The sequence below is a fragment of the Trachemys scripta genome, chromosome 15 (genome assembly GCF_013100865.1).
Source record: "Trachemys scripta elegans isolate TJP31775 chromosome 15, CAS_Tse_1.0, whole genome shotgun sequence".
Lineage (NCBI taxonomy): Eukaryota > Metazoa > Chordata > Testudines > Emydidae > Trachemys > Trachemys scripta.
This window is the reverse complement of record NC_048312.1, coordinates 20,965,986-20,981,422: the sequence shown is the minus strand read 5'-3', so window position 1 is coordinate 20,981,422 and position 15,437 is coordinate 20,965,986. Positions and strand designations below refer to the sequence as shown.

The window sequence follows — 15,437 nt, the reverse complement described above, 5'->3', positions numbered from 1 at the left end:
CCGAGCCAGGCCCTCAAGTCTCCTCCACCCCACACACAGGTAGGGACACGCCCAGCTGCAGAAAGACACAGACACTGAAATCAGCTCTGCATGGGTAGGCTTCAGCTAGGGAACTGCCCAGCACTCCAGTGCACACCCCCTCTGGAGCGTAAACCCAAAATTATATCATCTTGCACTGCACAGGGAACTATACAGTGTACGCTCATGACATTTGCTCCCTCCCTCAGTGTGGAGGAAGATCTGCACAGCTTTTTCTCCCCCACTTATGAATTCCACAAATTGGTTTCAGAGAAAACAAAAACAAGTTTATTAACTACAAAAATAGATTTCAAGTGATTATAAGGGTTAGCAAACAGATCAAAGTAGGGTACCCAGCAAATGAAACGAACATGCAAGCTAAGCTTAATACTAAAGAAACTGGTTACAAGTAGTCATTTCTCACCCTAAATGTTGTTTTAGACAGATTGCAGAGGTTTTTGCAGGCAAACTGCTCTTTCTTGCAGCTTAAAATTTCAGGTAGTTCTTTCACAGGCCAGACACCTCTCCACCCTGGGCTCAGCTCTTCCCCCCAGCCTTGTCTTTGTTTCTTAGATGTTCCCAGCAGTCATCCTGGGTGGGGATTCAGGGAAGAACGAACGCTCATTATGTCACTCCCCTGCCTTAAATAGGTTTTACATATGGCAGGAATCCTTTGATTTTACAGTGTGGTCGGTCCCCCCCCCCCATCGAAAAATACTGGTATTCTATCATGGAGTCCAGTACCAGGTGACATGATCAGATGACCCTGTAATGTCAAAGCAGCCATGAATCAAAGGCTGTTTATAGCATCCCAGGAAGCTAGGAGATTAGCATCTTCAAAGATCTATTGTTCTCCCTAATGGTACACTGACTGGTCCCCAGCTAGTCAGCCAGACTGATTGCATTCTGTTTGGTGGGCGTTCCCCAGGTGCAAACACTTTTGTAGTACAGATGTATAGTCAATATTCCTAACTTTAGATACAAAAATGATACATGCATACAAATAGGATAATCCTATTCAATAAATAATAACCTTTCCAATGGTATCTCACAAGCCCCATCTTGCAAAAAATACATCTTAGATATGCTATAATATTATAACAATATTTCTATGAAGAATATGGGGCGTAGATGGGCAGGAATGTCTTGCGTGCTTTGAGAACTGCTCAAAGCCTAAGGTTGATATGTAGTCTGGATTCCTGTGGGGATCTGGCCATCGAGATACCCCCATGCTAGTAGGGAGGCATCTGTGATAAGAGTCTTTGTAGGTGGTATGGGAACAAAAGGGACCCCCACACATACTGTCTCCTTTTCCCACCATGTGAACAATGTCAGTATGTCTTCAGGAAGAGAGAGCTTCTTGTCTAGAGAGCTCCTGCTTGGGGCATAGATTGTCCATAACCAGATATGAAGACATCACAGATGTAGGAGTGACACAGGAGAATGCCATCATGTAGCCTAACAGAACCAAGCAGATCAGGTTGTAGGAGGAGGGCTGAAATGAAGCTGGCTGATGAGAGCCTTCATGGCTAGGAATCAGTCCAGAGGTAAGTAGGCCCTTGCTGTGAGTAAAGTTCAGGTCTGCTCTAACGAACTGTATGGTTTTCAAGGATGTTAATATGAACTTGTCTAAATCGACTTGAAATCCTAGGGAATGAAAGAATTGAAGTGTGGCTGTGGTAATTGCCTGTATCTTTTGGCAGGACCAACCCGTGAGCAGCCAGTTGTCCAGGTAAGGAAATCTCAGTCTCCCTTATCTGCGGTGACCACCACAAAATTTTTTGTAAATACCGTTGGCGTCACTGAGAGACCAAAAGGGAGTGCCCTGTATTGAAAGTGCTTCTGGCCCACTGCGAAGCACGGGGACCTTTTGTAAGTTGGGTGAAGGTCCAAATGAAAATGTGTGTCCTTCAAATCAAGGATCGTAAACCAGACAACTGAGATGAGGGAGGGTAAAATAGAGACCAAGGTGGTCATTCTGAAGTTTCAGTGTCATATAAAGAGAGAACTTAGGAGGGCAGTGGTGCTGGGTGTCTACTCCATTGCATCCTCTGCCACTTCTTGGGAGGTTCATATGTCCTCTGATGGAAAAAGAATGGAGGCGATGAATGATGATGAGGCGGAGGAATCCTACGATACTTTCTCCAGGGTGCCAGAGTAAAAATATCTAAAGAGTGGAGGGTAACACAAAAGTCTTTGAGGGTATGCAGCGACTCATCAGTCTTGTCACTTGTCTCAGCTGTGGTTTGGATCTCTTTGGGGAAACTGGAGGCCTGTAGCAATGAATCTCTTCTCATGACTATCGAAGTAGTCCTAGAGTGCATCAGCCACATCAAGGGCACCTGGAGGGAAGTTTGTGCAACTAGCTTTCCCTCATCCAGGATGTCCTGGAATTGAGGTCCACATTCTTGAGGGAACTTGTTCACAAATTCTGATAGCTTATTGTAATGTAAAAAGTCATATTTGGACATTAAAGCATGTTAGTTTGCTCTCCAGAATGCTAAGGAAGCCAAGAAAAACAGCTTCCTTCCAAAGATGTGTAGTTGCGTGGTATCTCTGTCCGGGGGAGTGGACTTGGGCTGGTATAGCCGACGTGGTTCTGTAACTATATGCATCATCAGGGAATTGGGGTTAAGGAGGGAAAACAAAAATTCCAGTCCCTTGGGGGGAAAGAAGCAATGCTTCTGAGCTGCTTTGGGGCTGGGGACTTGGATGCAGATGTATGCCAGACTACTCTGAGAGGTTCCATGATAGCCTCATTAATCATGAGTGCCATTTTAAAAAGAGCTGTAGCCTGAAATATGTCTAGGAGATAAGGGTTGCATTCTGGACCGCCTCCAGAGGAGTCTGGAGAGTGCTGCAATTCTCCCAAGAAGATCTGCTACTGGTTACAATCATCTGAACACGAGGGAGACATTGGTGATACTGCCTTGTCTGGAGAGCAGGTGGTGCTGATTGATCCTCCTCCATCAGCTGCTCCCATGGAGATTACTATTTTGCCTTGCTGGGTGAGGAACTCAGGACCCTCATACTCAGGTGCCTGGAAGCATGGATCCCAGGAGCTCCATTAAAGTCAATGTGATGTGGAAGAGAGGTGATCCCCATGCTGGGTACCATTGGTCCCTGGTCTAGAATTACTGTTGACAAGACAGGGAGGTGGAGTTGATCTGGAAGCCATGTCCGGACTGATTGTCCTCTGTTGGCTATCTGAAGGGAATGACAGTACTGACTCATATCTGTCCGATAGGCCTCCTCGTGTTCCATTATTGGGGCTGGAGGTACCATGGGATCTGTGAGCTCCCATTACTGTTGCGGGTTTTTTCTTTTTCTGTAGGGGCTCCAGGTATGTCTGTTCCAGGGTACAGCATCTTCTAGCAGTGCTGGAGGAAGGGGCAAAGTGGGCCTCTTTTTTGAGGACATATGAGGGGATTTGTCCTGTTTCTGCTGGGGAAATTTGATCTTGTTTGTTTAGTGTCTCTACTTCATGAGGGTCGTGTATTTGGAAAAGGACTCCAAACTGCTGATACTGGACACTGGCGATGCACTGCCTGATGGTTCCAGGTGAGTGGGAGGGCCCCAGTTCTGAATGGAGCCTCATGGAAAGCTACATAAGGCGCTTGTGGAACCCGAAATCTTTTCTGGTACATGGAAGGAACGCATGGCAGATACTTCAAGGGAATGTGAGTTTCCCCAAGGCAGTACAGACAAATTTTATGAGGGTTGCTCACTGGGAAAACCCAGGGGCAGGCCAGGCAAGGTTTAAAGCCAGGCACTTTGGGCATAATTGATGCCCTGTAGAAAAAAGGGGGAATTAGAGGAGGAAGAGCCTTCAATCCCCAAATAACTAACTAGCACTAAAACTAAGCTAACTAAGAATATTATTTTCAATAGTTAGACTCAACAAAGTCTAACACAGACAAGAAGAACAGACACAGGAGGTTCTGTCGCAGACTGTGAGCAGTAGAAGAGGAACTGGGGATGTGGGGTTGGTCTGTGCCACCCTTTATGCCCTCACAAGGAGGCACAGGGCATAGGCATGGAGTAACAGACACTGCTGTTAAAGAATTTCCAGTCCCGGATGCACATTGTGTGCACACACTCATAGTGACTACCCATAGGGACCAGTGCTCAAAGAAGAACTTCCTGATATCCAAATATTTTTTTTCCAGTGGAGATTTCTAGGCTGCACAGCGGTTTCTTTCAATGTTCTGCAAGTGACCTGTCATGAAGATGAGGCTGTTTGATAAGTGGCCTTTCAGTAGGAGCTGTTCCAGAACAACCTGGGAAGAGAACTGGAGCTCTCATTCTGTTTAATATAAAATAACATAATGGAGGGTAACAGATCACTAGGAAATATCATACCTGCAAACATGCAGATGTGGGGCCAGATTTTTGGCTACTAATGGGTATGTAAGTTGGGGCAAGTCAATCCACGGAAGTCTCCTAGCGTGTGCCTGCACAGGGGACAGCTAGAATCTTGGTGCTTGCACTCCCAGAACACAAGGTGTGGGAGTATTAGTATAACCAGCAGTGCTAGACACCCCAAAGGGGTTTTGTGTTGCGAGAGTCAGAAGGTTATTATAGATGAGCTCAAGTCACGAAGTTGTTTTAAATTTAAATCCCTCTCCACCAAATTTCAAGACTGTTTGAATCTGGGGGTTTGCTTTGGCCCATAATAGGATGGGGCTAACTGCAAAATTTGGATTGGATCTGGATTGTGGTGCTCCTCCCTCCAAAAGTGTGAACTGAGTTTGGTTCTGGAGGGTTGATTCTGGACTATCTGTAATGTTTGTACTGAAAAGTTGGGCTTTATCAGCTGAATAATGTCCAATTAGGTGTATCTATGTAACCTTCCCTCCTCCCCCTCTTCAGAAAATGAACAGAACTATCAAGAAAGGGTTAGGTTTCATCAAAGAACATCATGGAGATCCTAGAAGGCATGGAGCCTTCAGAAGATGCTTATTGCCATAGTGGATGGTAGTCTCCACTTAAGAGATGTCACAGAAAAATTACCTGGAGAAGCATAAGCCATCAAAGAGCTCCAGGATTGGGCAGTCCCTGCAGAAGATGCTAGGGGGCTCTGAAGGTGTGACATCTTTCAGGGAATGTTAAGGTGCTCCAAGATAGGTTGATTCCCTTTGGCTTATGCCATGGAGTTCAATGAGAGGGCATGAGGGGTTGGTCTCCTTTATGAAATGCTACTGATCTCTGGGAAAAATGAACCCCTGAGAATGTTTCAAAGTTCTAGAATGCTCGTGTCCAATTTGAGGGATGGCAACATTGCATGCCTTGTAGAAGGACAGAGAAGGTACAGGGTGGGATCTAACCCCCAGCTATGGTACCTTCCCTTATCACAGCTAAAAGATAGTTGCACAAAATGGCCATGCTGGAGTAATAAAGTAAATATTTCAGGGACTCCCTGTGCCCTATTCTAACCCCAAGACCACACGCTGTTCCCTATAGATTTCTACGTGCAGAAATACTGAGGAGCAGTTGTAGGTGAAGTAAAACTCTTCATATGCTAAAACAGATAGGGATTTAATACAGAACATTTAAGAAAAAGTCTGAGTCACACAATGTGCAGGAGTTTTGCTGCTATTTTATTGCTTTATGATGCCCTGGGTTTAAGGTTTCCACTCGATGACTTTGATGGCGATTTTTGCTGCTCTGCTTACAGCCTCACTTGAGTCATTCAGCTGCCCTCGAAAGAGGTCCACATGGTTCAGTAGTGTCTTGCGACCTTCAGGTGCCTCAGACAGCATGGTCAGGGCTTTGATTGCATTCAAGCGTACTTTGCTGCTTTCATCATCGACCAGCTTCAGTAAAGGTGGAATGGCATCTGCACTAAGGGCTGCATATTTCCCTGAGCAAAAAATAATTGGACTTAAAATTTGTTATTGAATATAATCAAATAACCACTTAACAAGCCTGAACCTGTTAATAAACCAGGACCACACACTAGAAAGGGAGCTAGCTCGATCTCCGCTCTGGTTCTAGATTTTGAACACTTCAATATTTGGTAGTGCTGATGGCTTTGGGTTTTGGTTCAGCCCCTCTCTGCTAGAGACCACAATAAACCTCCATTTTTTTATTCTTAAGAGAGCAATCCCACTACTTAAGTTAACTCCCCCTACTTTCCACATTTTATTTATTTTACTTTGAAAAGAATCACTTAGATCTCAAGAGACACCAAATGATAAGAAAAAATTTCTCAGGGCAAATGTCCTCAGGAGCGCCCTCCATTCTTTTCTTTTCTAAGATATTCTGAGTAAATACTTAAATCTACTCCTGTATCATCTTCCAGAGCAAGGGGGGCATTTGCAGTGGTATGCAGAGGAGGACTGAAACACAATTACTGTTATTAAGGATTCTTGTATGTCGAATTACATGTTCAGCACACTGAAAAGTTACCCGTTAGTGTTTTCAAAGTCATGGATCTGACATTGATGAGAACTCCCTCTGCCCCAGTAGTGGGGAAAACGATACCTTTTAAACACAAACTACAGGAAAGTAATGGAAAACTTAGGCACTCCTGCTCTCAGCTAAGGATTGCAGGTTCAAAGCATTCCGAGGACAGTTGCTGGTTGTGGGACTCTAACCTAGCAGCACCTTTGAGGGAGGGTGGTGCTATAACCATTACTTGTCCTCTGCCAGAAAGAATCTTCCCCAGGCACAGGTAGGCCTGACATACATTTCCCTGAGCCAGTGGAGGTGGATTAAACCAACTATATTGCAATACCTAGACACTATGGGTGAACAAAGTAGCTGAGGGACAGACCTAATGAAATGTCCCGTTTCTGCTAGTTTCTGCAACAACTTTAGCATTATCTGAAGCTAGATTTTTTCAATTTATCTAAGAAAGTTATGAAATAAAACTGTCAGCTGATCAAATGGCACTAGTCTGGTAGCAGAATGAGGAATGCTCTGCTTTACAGGAAGTATCCCCAGCAGGAGCTGCTTCTCTCACCTTGGGTCGTAATGGTGGCATTCATCAGTGCTCCTGCTGCATTGGCTCGGACCTCAGGATCTGAATCCTCCAACAGGCTGACCAGCACTGGGATAACCTCTTCATCCCACACAATATTTTTTCCTTCCAGAGGGATACTGAGGAAGAGAGAAGGTGCTTTCTTGAACCTATGTCAACAATCAGTACAACTGACTACAGCCTCCTACCATTTCCCCCCTTCATTTCATGACGAGAATGCTGATGCAGAATTCTCTTCTGTTCTGTTTGGAGCCAGATTATTCTGAATGTTAGAGGGCACTTTAAACACCCATGCCAGAGTTACAAATCGGACAAGGGAGAGGTCAGTTTGTGGTAGAGTGGTTACTGTTGAAACTACATGCTCAATGGATAGGAAAGATAGGAAGTATGGCAAGAAACCACCCTGGCTTAATCAGGAAATCTTCAATGATCTGAAACTCAAAAAAGAGTCCGACAAATTACAAAGGGTGAATATAAATAAATTACACAAGTATGTAGGGACAAAATTAGGAAGGGCAAGGCACAGAACAAGATTAAACTAGCTAGAGACATAAAGGGTAACAAGAAAACATTCTACAAATATATTAGAAGCAAAAGGAAGACCAAAGACAGAGTAGGCCCGTTACACAAGGGGGGGGGGAGGGAACAATAACAAAAAATGTGGAAATGGCTCAAGTATTAAATGACTTTTTTGTTTCAATTATCATCAAAAAGGTTGGCAGTGATTGGACCTCTAACACAGTAAATGCCAGTGAAAATGAGAAGGATCAGAGGCTAAAATACGTCACCAGGGCCTGATGAAATTAATCCTGGAATACTCAAGGAGCTGACTGAGGAGATATCTGAGCCATTAGCAATTATCTTTGAAAAGTCATGGAAGACGGGAAAGATTCCAGAAGACTGGAAAAGGGCAAATATAGTGTCAATCTGTAAAAAGAGAAATAAGGACAACCCGGGGAATTACAGACCAGTCAGCTTAACTTCTGTACCCGGAAAGATAATGGACCAAATAATTAGGCAATCAAGTTGTAAATATCTAGAAGATAATAAGGTGATAAGTAACAATCAGCATGGATTTGTCAAGAACAAATCATGTCAAACCAACCTGTTAGCTTTCTTTGACAGGGTAACAAGCCTTGTGGATGGGGGGAAGCAGTAGACGTGGTGGATCTTGATGTTAGTGAAGCTTTTGATACTATCTCGCATGACCTTCTCATAAACAAACTAGGGAAAGGCAATCTAGATGGAGCTACTATAAGATGGATGCATAACTGGTTGGAAAACTGCTCCCAGAGAGTAGTTATCAGTGGTTCACAATCAAGCTAGAAGGGCATATCAAGGGGGTCCCTCAAGGATCAGTTCTGGGTCCAGTTCTGTTCAATATCTTCATCAGTGATTTAAAGAATGGCATAGAGAGTACACTTATAAAGTTTGCGGATGGGATTGCAAGTGCTTTGTAGGATAGAATTAAAATTGAAAATGATCTCGAGAAATGGTCTGAAGTAAATAGGATGAAATTCAATAAAGATAAATGCAAAGTAGTTCACTTAGGAAGAAACAATCAATTGCACACATACAAAATGGGAAATGACTGCCTAGGATGTAGTATTGTGGACAGGGATCTGGGGGTCATAGTGGATCACAAGCTAAATATGAGTGAACAGTGTAACACTATTGGGGGAAAAAAAGCAAACATCAATCTGGGATGTATTAGCAGAAATGTTGTAAGCAAGACACGAGAAGTAATGCTTCAGCTTTACTCTGCACTGATTAGGCCTCAACTGGAGTATTGTGTCCAGTTCTGGGGTGCCACATGTCAGGAAAGTTGTAGACAAATTGGAGAAAGTCCAGAGAAGAGCAACAAAAATTATTACAGTTCTAGAAAACATGACCAATAAGGGGAGATTGAAAACATCGGGTCTGGAGAAGAGAAGACCTGGGCTGGGGGGGCAAAACAGTTTAAGTACATAAAAGGTTGTTACAAGGAAGAGGGAGAAAAAAATTCTCCTTAACCTCTGAGGCTAGGACAAGAAGCAATGGGCTTAAATTGAAAAAAAGGCCTTTTAGGTTGGACATTAGGAAAAACTTCCTGTCAGGGTGGGTTAAGCACTGAAATAAATTGCCTAGGAAGGTTGTGGAATCTCCATCATTGGAGATTTTTAAGAGCAGGTTAGACAAACATCTGTCAGGGATGGTCTAGATAATATTTAGTCCTGCCATGAGTGCAGGGGACTGGACTAGATGATCTCTCGAGATCCCTTCCAGTTCTATGATTCTATATAGTAGTATAGCTCATGGAGGTATTTTGGTGATACTAGCAGTGAGCACTGGGGTTGGGTGCCTATATTTCCACAGCCATTTGCCTTTAAAGCCAGAAGCCAAGTGTTCATATTATCTAATACTCTAACTGTTAAATGTGGTGCCTCACAAATGAGATAAAATACAGGGTCCTTGCCTTGATGCAGGCTTGTAGTTGAACTCTTGGGTTTGACTCACTAAAAACTCTTATTGGTTTACTCTGTGGATGATGAATTTAAGACTTAAATAAAGAGCCACAGGATGATTCTGAGTGCACAGATCTCATTTCTTTAGGAGGATCTGCCATATTGTAGCTCCCTATTCAGTATGTGTTTGGGCTGAACTTAGCATAGTAGTTTTCATAAACAATGATGCCATTTCCATGGAAGATTATTATATTGAACTGTATTAAATCATAGTGACCAAATATGTTATCCTTCACCATACTGCACGGTTCTGTTAACAACAACTTGCATTTATATTGTGTATTTTACGCCAAGGATTGTGAAATGCTTTACCGACTTAACTAACTGATATATAAAGTATATACAGGAATGTTTTATCCATTGAAATGCAGCCACTCTAGGATAAAATATAGCAACTGTTTAACCCAACATAGTAACAAATGACAAAGTTTATAACAGGAGATGAAGAATGCTGTATCCAACTGAAAATTTAGGTAGGTAAAAAATAATGAGTTTATTCTAACATTCCTCCTCTTGCAAAAAGTTATTATGGGATCGATCTGGTGATCACAAATTATCAGGATTTTGGTTCTACACTGTCTCATATACAAAACGGTACATCCAGCAGTGCTGCAGTGCTTAGCACCATGTAGGGGCATTAGTTCACTATGAACGTGAGTGGCAGGGGTAGGAGGGAAGAGTGCCATCTACTGAATCGCCAACACCAGAGCAGCTAAGTCCATGTACACATCTAGCCTGATGTTACTTTGCAATGTGAGATGTGACAAGTTTAAAGTGTAAGGTGGTACAACTGCAAACTAGTGCCCGGGACTCAATCAGTAGACAGATATTGTCTTGGAACAACCCATGTGCATGGTCCTTTCTTCCCCTTACCTAATTCCCAAGAGGGCACGGGCAGCTTTGCTCCTGATGGCCACTGATGGATGAGTGAGCTTTTCCTTCAGAATGGGAACAGCGCCTGTTGCAAGAGCTTCAAAAGCCTCTACACATAGGCAGCCACAGAGTGTGTCCAGTATCAACTCTTGGATTTCATCCAGCTCAGTTTTCAGTTTAAGAACAAGTGAAGAAATCAAACTGCTTTCCACTATGCCAACAGCACCTGCAGCCAGAGACAGAAGGGAAACTTGGACTGAAAGTGCTAAGGCATTTAATGCTTCAATCAACATTTTGAAATTTGCTACCACGATTAAAATGACCCAGCTATTTCTGTCCCCATAATAGTGTGGTGTTAAGAGAGATGGAGACTGTTGTAACTGTGGACACTTTACCAGCACTCCTCCAACATTTCCCCAGGATTTATTTGGCAAATTTCACCTTATTTGCAAACTGTAAGCAGTTTATAGTTTTCTCAAATGTATTCTCTTGCAGAGTCATTCCCTTCAACCTTATTCTGTCCAGCATCATTTGCTAAAAGAGGCAACACATTATCTACTGCCACAGCTCATGCTTGTTCCTACAATGATTTCAACCCAGGTGAGGCTCAAGTTAACAGTTGCTCTGATGTTCCCAATATCCACAAGTGCACTATTTTGTCCTTATAATAACTCCTGCTGAGAGATTACAGGAGTGGAATAGCTGTGTGCTCCCTGTCACAAGGCTCTGCACCCCCGGCTTCCTGCGATTTACTATTACTCTCAGCCAGTCAGTAAAGCAGAAGGTTTATTTAGATGACAGGAACACAGTCCAAGACAGGTCTTGCAGGTACAGACAACAGGATTCCCCCCCCCCCTCAGTTAGGTCCATCTTGGGGTCCCAGGGCACCACAGCCCCCTTGGGAGGTCAGAGCCCTGTCTGCCTCCCAGCCATTCCACCAACCAGCTCCTGAAACTCTCCCTTCAGCGACCCCTCGCACAGCCTTTGTTCAGTTTCCCGGGCAGAGGTTTCACCTGGCCTCTAACCCCTTCCTGGGTTCTCACGTTACATGCTCAGGTATCTTCCCTCAAGGCCAGTCTCCCATCCCCCAATGCAGACCGTCCTAGCCAACCTCCCCTGCCTTCCCAGCCAACACTCCCGACTCAGCATTCAAAGACCACATTAAGAACAGTCCCAGTTCGTCACACTCCCTTACACCATTCCTTGCAATGATTTATACTGGGAGAAACGGGGGGGTTGAGCTTCCCAGCAGTCAGCACTTCACTATTTCCTAGAAAGAATAATCTTGCTGGGCTACAGCACAGCTGCGAGGGCTGAGTGGCTTACTATTAAGCATTCCATTTCTTAGACAATACTGAGCCAACATTGAAACAGCATTGCCATGGAAAAGTGAAAGCAGAAGAGAACACATTGTCCACCAGTAACTATGTGGAAACAAAATCCTCAGCGTCTGGTTGCTAAGACAATTCTTTGGTTACTAAGAGAAAAGTGGCTCCATTTGAATTGATTCATATGTAGTTGAACAAGGAAGTTCAGTGTATGAAAAGCAACAAGGCTACTTAAAAGCAATCTCCTTATTCAGGGATAAAGGGATCTTTCCCCCAAGTACAGCTAGAAAAGGATTTCAATGACCCTTTGGTAACCCATGGGAAAAATTCCCTCAGTTCACAGTCAAGCCTAAGACTACTATGGCCCTTTATCAATGTATAGAACAGAATAACCTCTACTCTACATCTGAGGTTTTGCTGACATTGAGTAATTTCATATGTCATTAGCTTACTGGGCTTTACTCTCCTAATGCAGAAGAAGCCGTGACAGTGATGTTATTAAAGCTTTTGCTACCTTTGCTACATTTGGAAGCCAGTTGCAGTAAGAGTACAAAAACCATCAAGTTGGGAAAAATGAAAATTGGAATCACAAAGATTATGTTGAAGGCTACAAATAAGTGATGTTTTAAGCTGAGAACTGTGTATTGTGACAGGACAGTGATGTAGGGAGAGCATATACATGTCTTCTGTAATGCCATAGATCAGTGTGACTGCACTGGGGAGTCATGTTGCCAAGGCATGATATTGTAATTAAGTATGATTTCCATTTTCCTTTCTTTAATCAATTTTCTCTTTCTTTTTCAGGCACGAGGAGAAAGAAATTCATGACCAGATTCTGGCCCCATGTTCCATCCCATTTGTGTTGCTTTGATGGAACAAAAGGGATGATTGGCTTCTAATGGGCCAGCTAGAGATTCTCCTCATAAAGGAATAAAGTCTGTATCGCTGACTTTCACTGACTTTTGGCTCCTTTGTCATAGCGCTGTGTTGTGGGTGGGCTGGAAAAAAGTGGGGATATAGCAGGGAGTGCTTTGTGTGTCAAGAACTCCTGGCTGGCAGCATGGTCCCTAGAGAACTGATCCTGCAGGAATAACCGAGAACAGCCTAAATTATAACCTGGGGCTGACCTACCCATATTTCCCCCACTGGTCTGATCCCAAGAATCTGCCTCCACATGTTTTGAAGGTCTTTTGAAGTAAATTGTATAGTGAGAGAGAAACTTCCAAAAACCAGCCTTTAAAATTGCTCCCATAGTTGTTCATGACAAAAATCTCCCCATAAGCCCACTGGCATGTGAGACTAGGATAGCCAAAAACTTCCTACTATTTGCAAATGTAGGTCTGCCATGCAAATAATTGTATGTGCAAAATTGGGGGTTTCAATGTCAGAGGAGGATTTGACCTGAAAGCAGATGGTTCCTGCAGCATCCATCTACTTCCTGTAGACCTGCTGTGATAGCTACTCTGTGATATTTTCAAACAGGAAGCACATTTGGACAACTTGACCTTAAAGTAATTTTATTCTTCCCTGATAAGATGGCATGTTGCATGCAAACGTAAAAATAAATACAAATCGTGGGAAGTTAAAAGCTCTACATTCCTCCTGCTTCCAGGCCCAGTGTGTAGTTTTCATACTGCTGTTCCTCAGGCAAGGGTCACAAACTAGGCATTAACAGTTCATAAGACAAATATGCTTCTCATATAGCACACTCAGCTCTGATCTAAGCCAAGATAAGCAATCGCTCGCTTTCATTTTCCTTCTGTCTGTTATTACTTTTCTCTTAACTCTTTTTCTCTCATGCCTATTTTCTGTTTGTCTTTGTCCATTCATCAACCCTTCTTAATCCCTTTTTGCCAAATATTTGCCATGCATCTCTTTCTGCCTTGTGCTATCCCAGCGTCTTTTCTCTCCTGTTTGTCTCTCTCACGCCTGCCTTCTTGAATGCTAGCCTAGCACTCTTGCTATCTTCACTACCATTTCTCTTCCTGCAACCATACATGTGTGTCTTTTGCTGCATCTCAAAATTAATGGCCCATGTCTCTGTTTGCATCCTTCCTTTCATGTGGCATTGATCTGTTTGACTGCCCCATTTTCATTGGCTTTTGAGTTTGTTTCTGCCAGTTAATGTTTATTGAGCTTCTTTGACTCAGTCATCTTTAATTAACTGCATTTTTCCCTCTTCATGTCTTACCATTGGTGGAGGCCCTTGCTATTGAGACTCGGAGTGCAAATTGTGTGTCACACCCAGCCATCTTGTCTCCTTCTGCTACAGTGAGTTGGCTGGGGTTGTACAGAGCATCTTACATAGTGCCAATAGTGGGCTTTGTGCTTGACAAACTAAGTAGGAACACAGGGTCTCTCCCTAAAAGAATCTACAATCTGCTGAAAGAGGCTGCTGGCTGGACTGTAACAAGAAACAATGACTGAGTTGAGGAATCACAGCAAGTTCCATGATTTCTGTTTAGATGTTTTGTTTGTTTGTTTTAATATTGATTTCACCTATTTAGTTGACCCTACGTTTGTGCAAGCACTTTTGCTCTTTTCACTGCTAACATTCATCTGCTGTATCAGGTGTTCTGTGATGGGGGTTCAGTCTCTGCTCTAGCTGCTGGAAGCATAAACATGTATCCCTAGTAAGTCTCAAACTTAGCAGCATCTCTTTTTTGTGTCATATAGAGTCAGTAAGCCTTATCCATAGCTGCACCGTCACGTCTATGACATCAGCAGCATTCTAGATTAGGAGCAACCTATTTTCAGGGCAGTTGTGTGACTAGTAGCATAGATTAAATGCATGCAGTAGCTCAGTGCTTCTCCAGTATTTCCTTTCTGCAGGCCAGTTTGTAAAGGAGTGATTCTCTCTGCGCTTCTCCCATCACAACACCCTGATCCACCACTTTGTGGTTCTCAAAATGTTTCATTCATTGGACCACTGGGAAGAATTGACCACTGGTGGTCCATAAAACACAGTTTGAAAGTCCCATATTAGCTAATGTAATTTTAAGATTGAGAATGCAGGGTCCTCCACTCTCCCCCAAAAGATATGTCAGTGAGTAGATAAAGGATAGCAGTATTCTTGAATTAGACTAAAATTTCCTTCCAGGGTGTCTGGAGCAGCGGATAGGCCCACCAAAAATGAAAAAGAGCCCACCTGTCTGCTCCACTTCCAACATCTAGCTAAATATGTTCTATCTTCTTACTGAAGAGAGAGACTCTGTAGTCATCCCTTGAAATGTCAAACTAATTCTTTTAAATTAATGTAAGCAGAGTCAGGATGAGCTCTACCCTGACATCTGGTGGTGAACTATGGCGAGTGTGGAAAAGAACTCCAGGGGCTGATCTTGTTTGCATAGGCACACCCACTCGCCTGGCATGAAACAACAGCAACTCAAAGTGGTTACTTTGGCTGGTGTGGGATCCCCAGTTTCTTTGTTATTGGGGCAGGAAGAATAAAGTTTTGTTACCTTGATTCTGTGAATCAAGGGCAGTGAACCTGTTGTATGACAGAAGGACTGAGTGAGTCCTTCACCATTACCTAAGTAGCACTTGCTTGACAAGGGGCATGGGTTACAAAACCCAGTGAATAGAGAGAGGATGGGGACAGGTATTTGTACCTGATGGTATGGGCCCCTCTCTGAGGGGTTGAAACACCAACCCCCTCTCTCCACTGTTGGATATCAGAGCTAACTTTGATTCCATTAGGAGTCTAGTTACGGACTGCTGAACTGAATT

At 43.4% G+C, this 15,437-nt stretch overlaps 1 protein-coding gene across 1 annotated transcript in view; it reads right to left on the bottom strand.

The window, feature by feature from the left end:
- Positions 1–314: 314 nt before the first annotated feature.
- RSPH14 (radial spoke head 14 homolog) overlaps positions 315–15,437 on the bottom strand; it is a 209,337-nt gene continuing 194,214 nt past the window's right edge. Inside the window, exons 4-6 of the mRNA XM_034790808.1 lie at positions 10,381–10,606; positions 6,986–7,122; positions 315–5,881 (exon numbers count right to left, since the gene is read on the bottom strand). Coding sequence (XP_034646699.1) covers positions 5,643–5,881; positions 6,986–7,122; positions 10,381–10,606 — 602 coding nt within the window. The 3' untranslated portion in view covers positions 315–5,642. The remainder of the gene's footprint in view (positions 5,882–6,985; positions 7,123–10,380; positions 10,607–15,437) is intronic.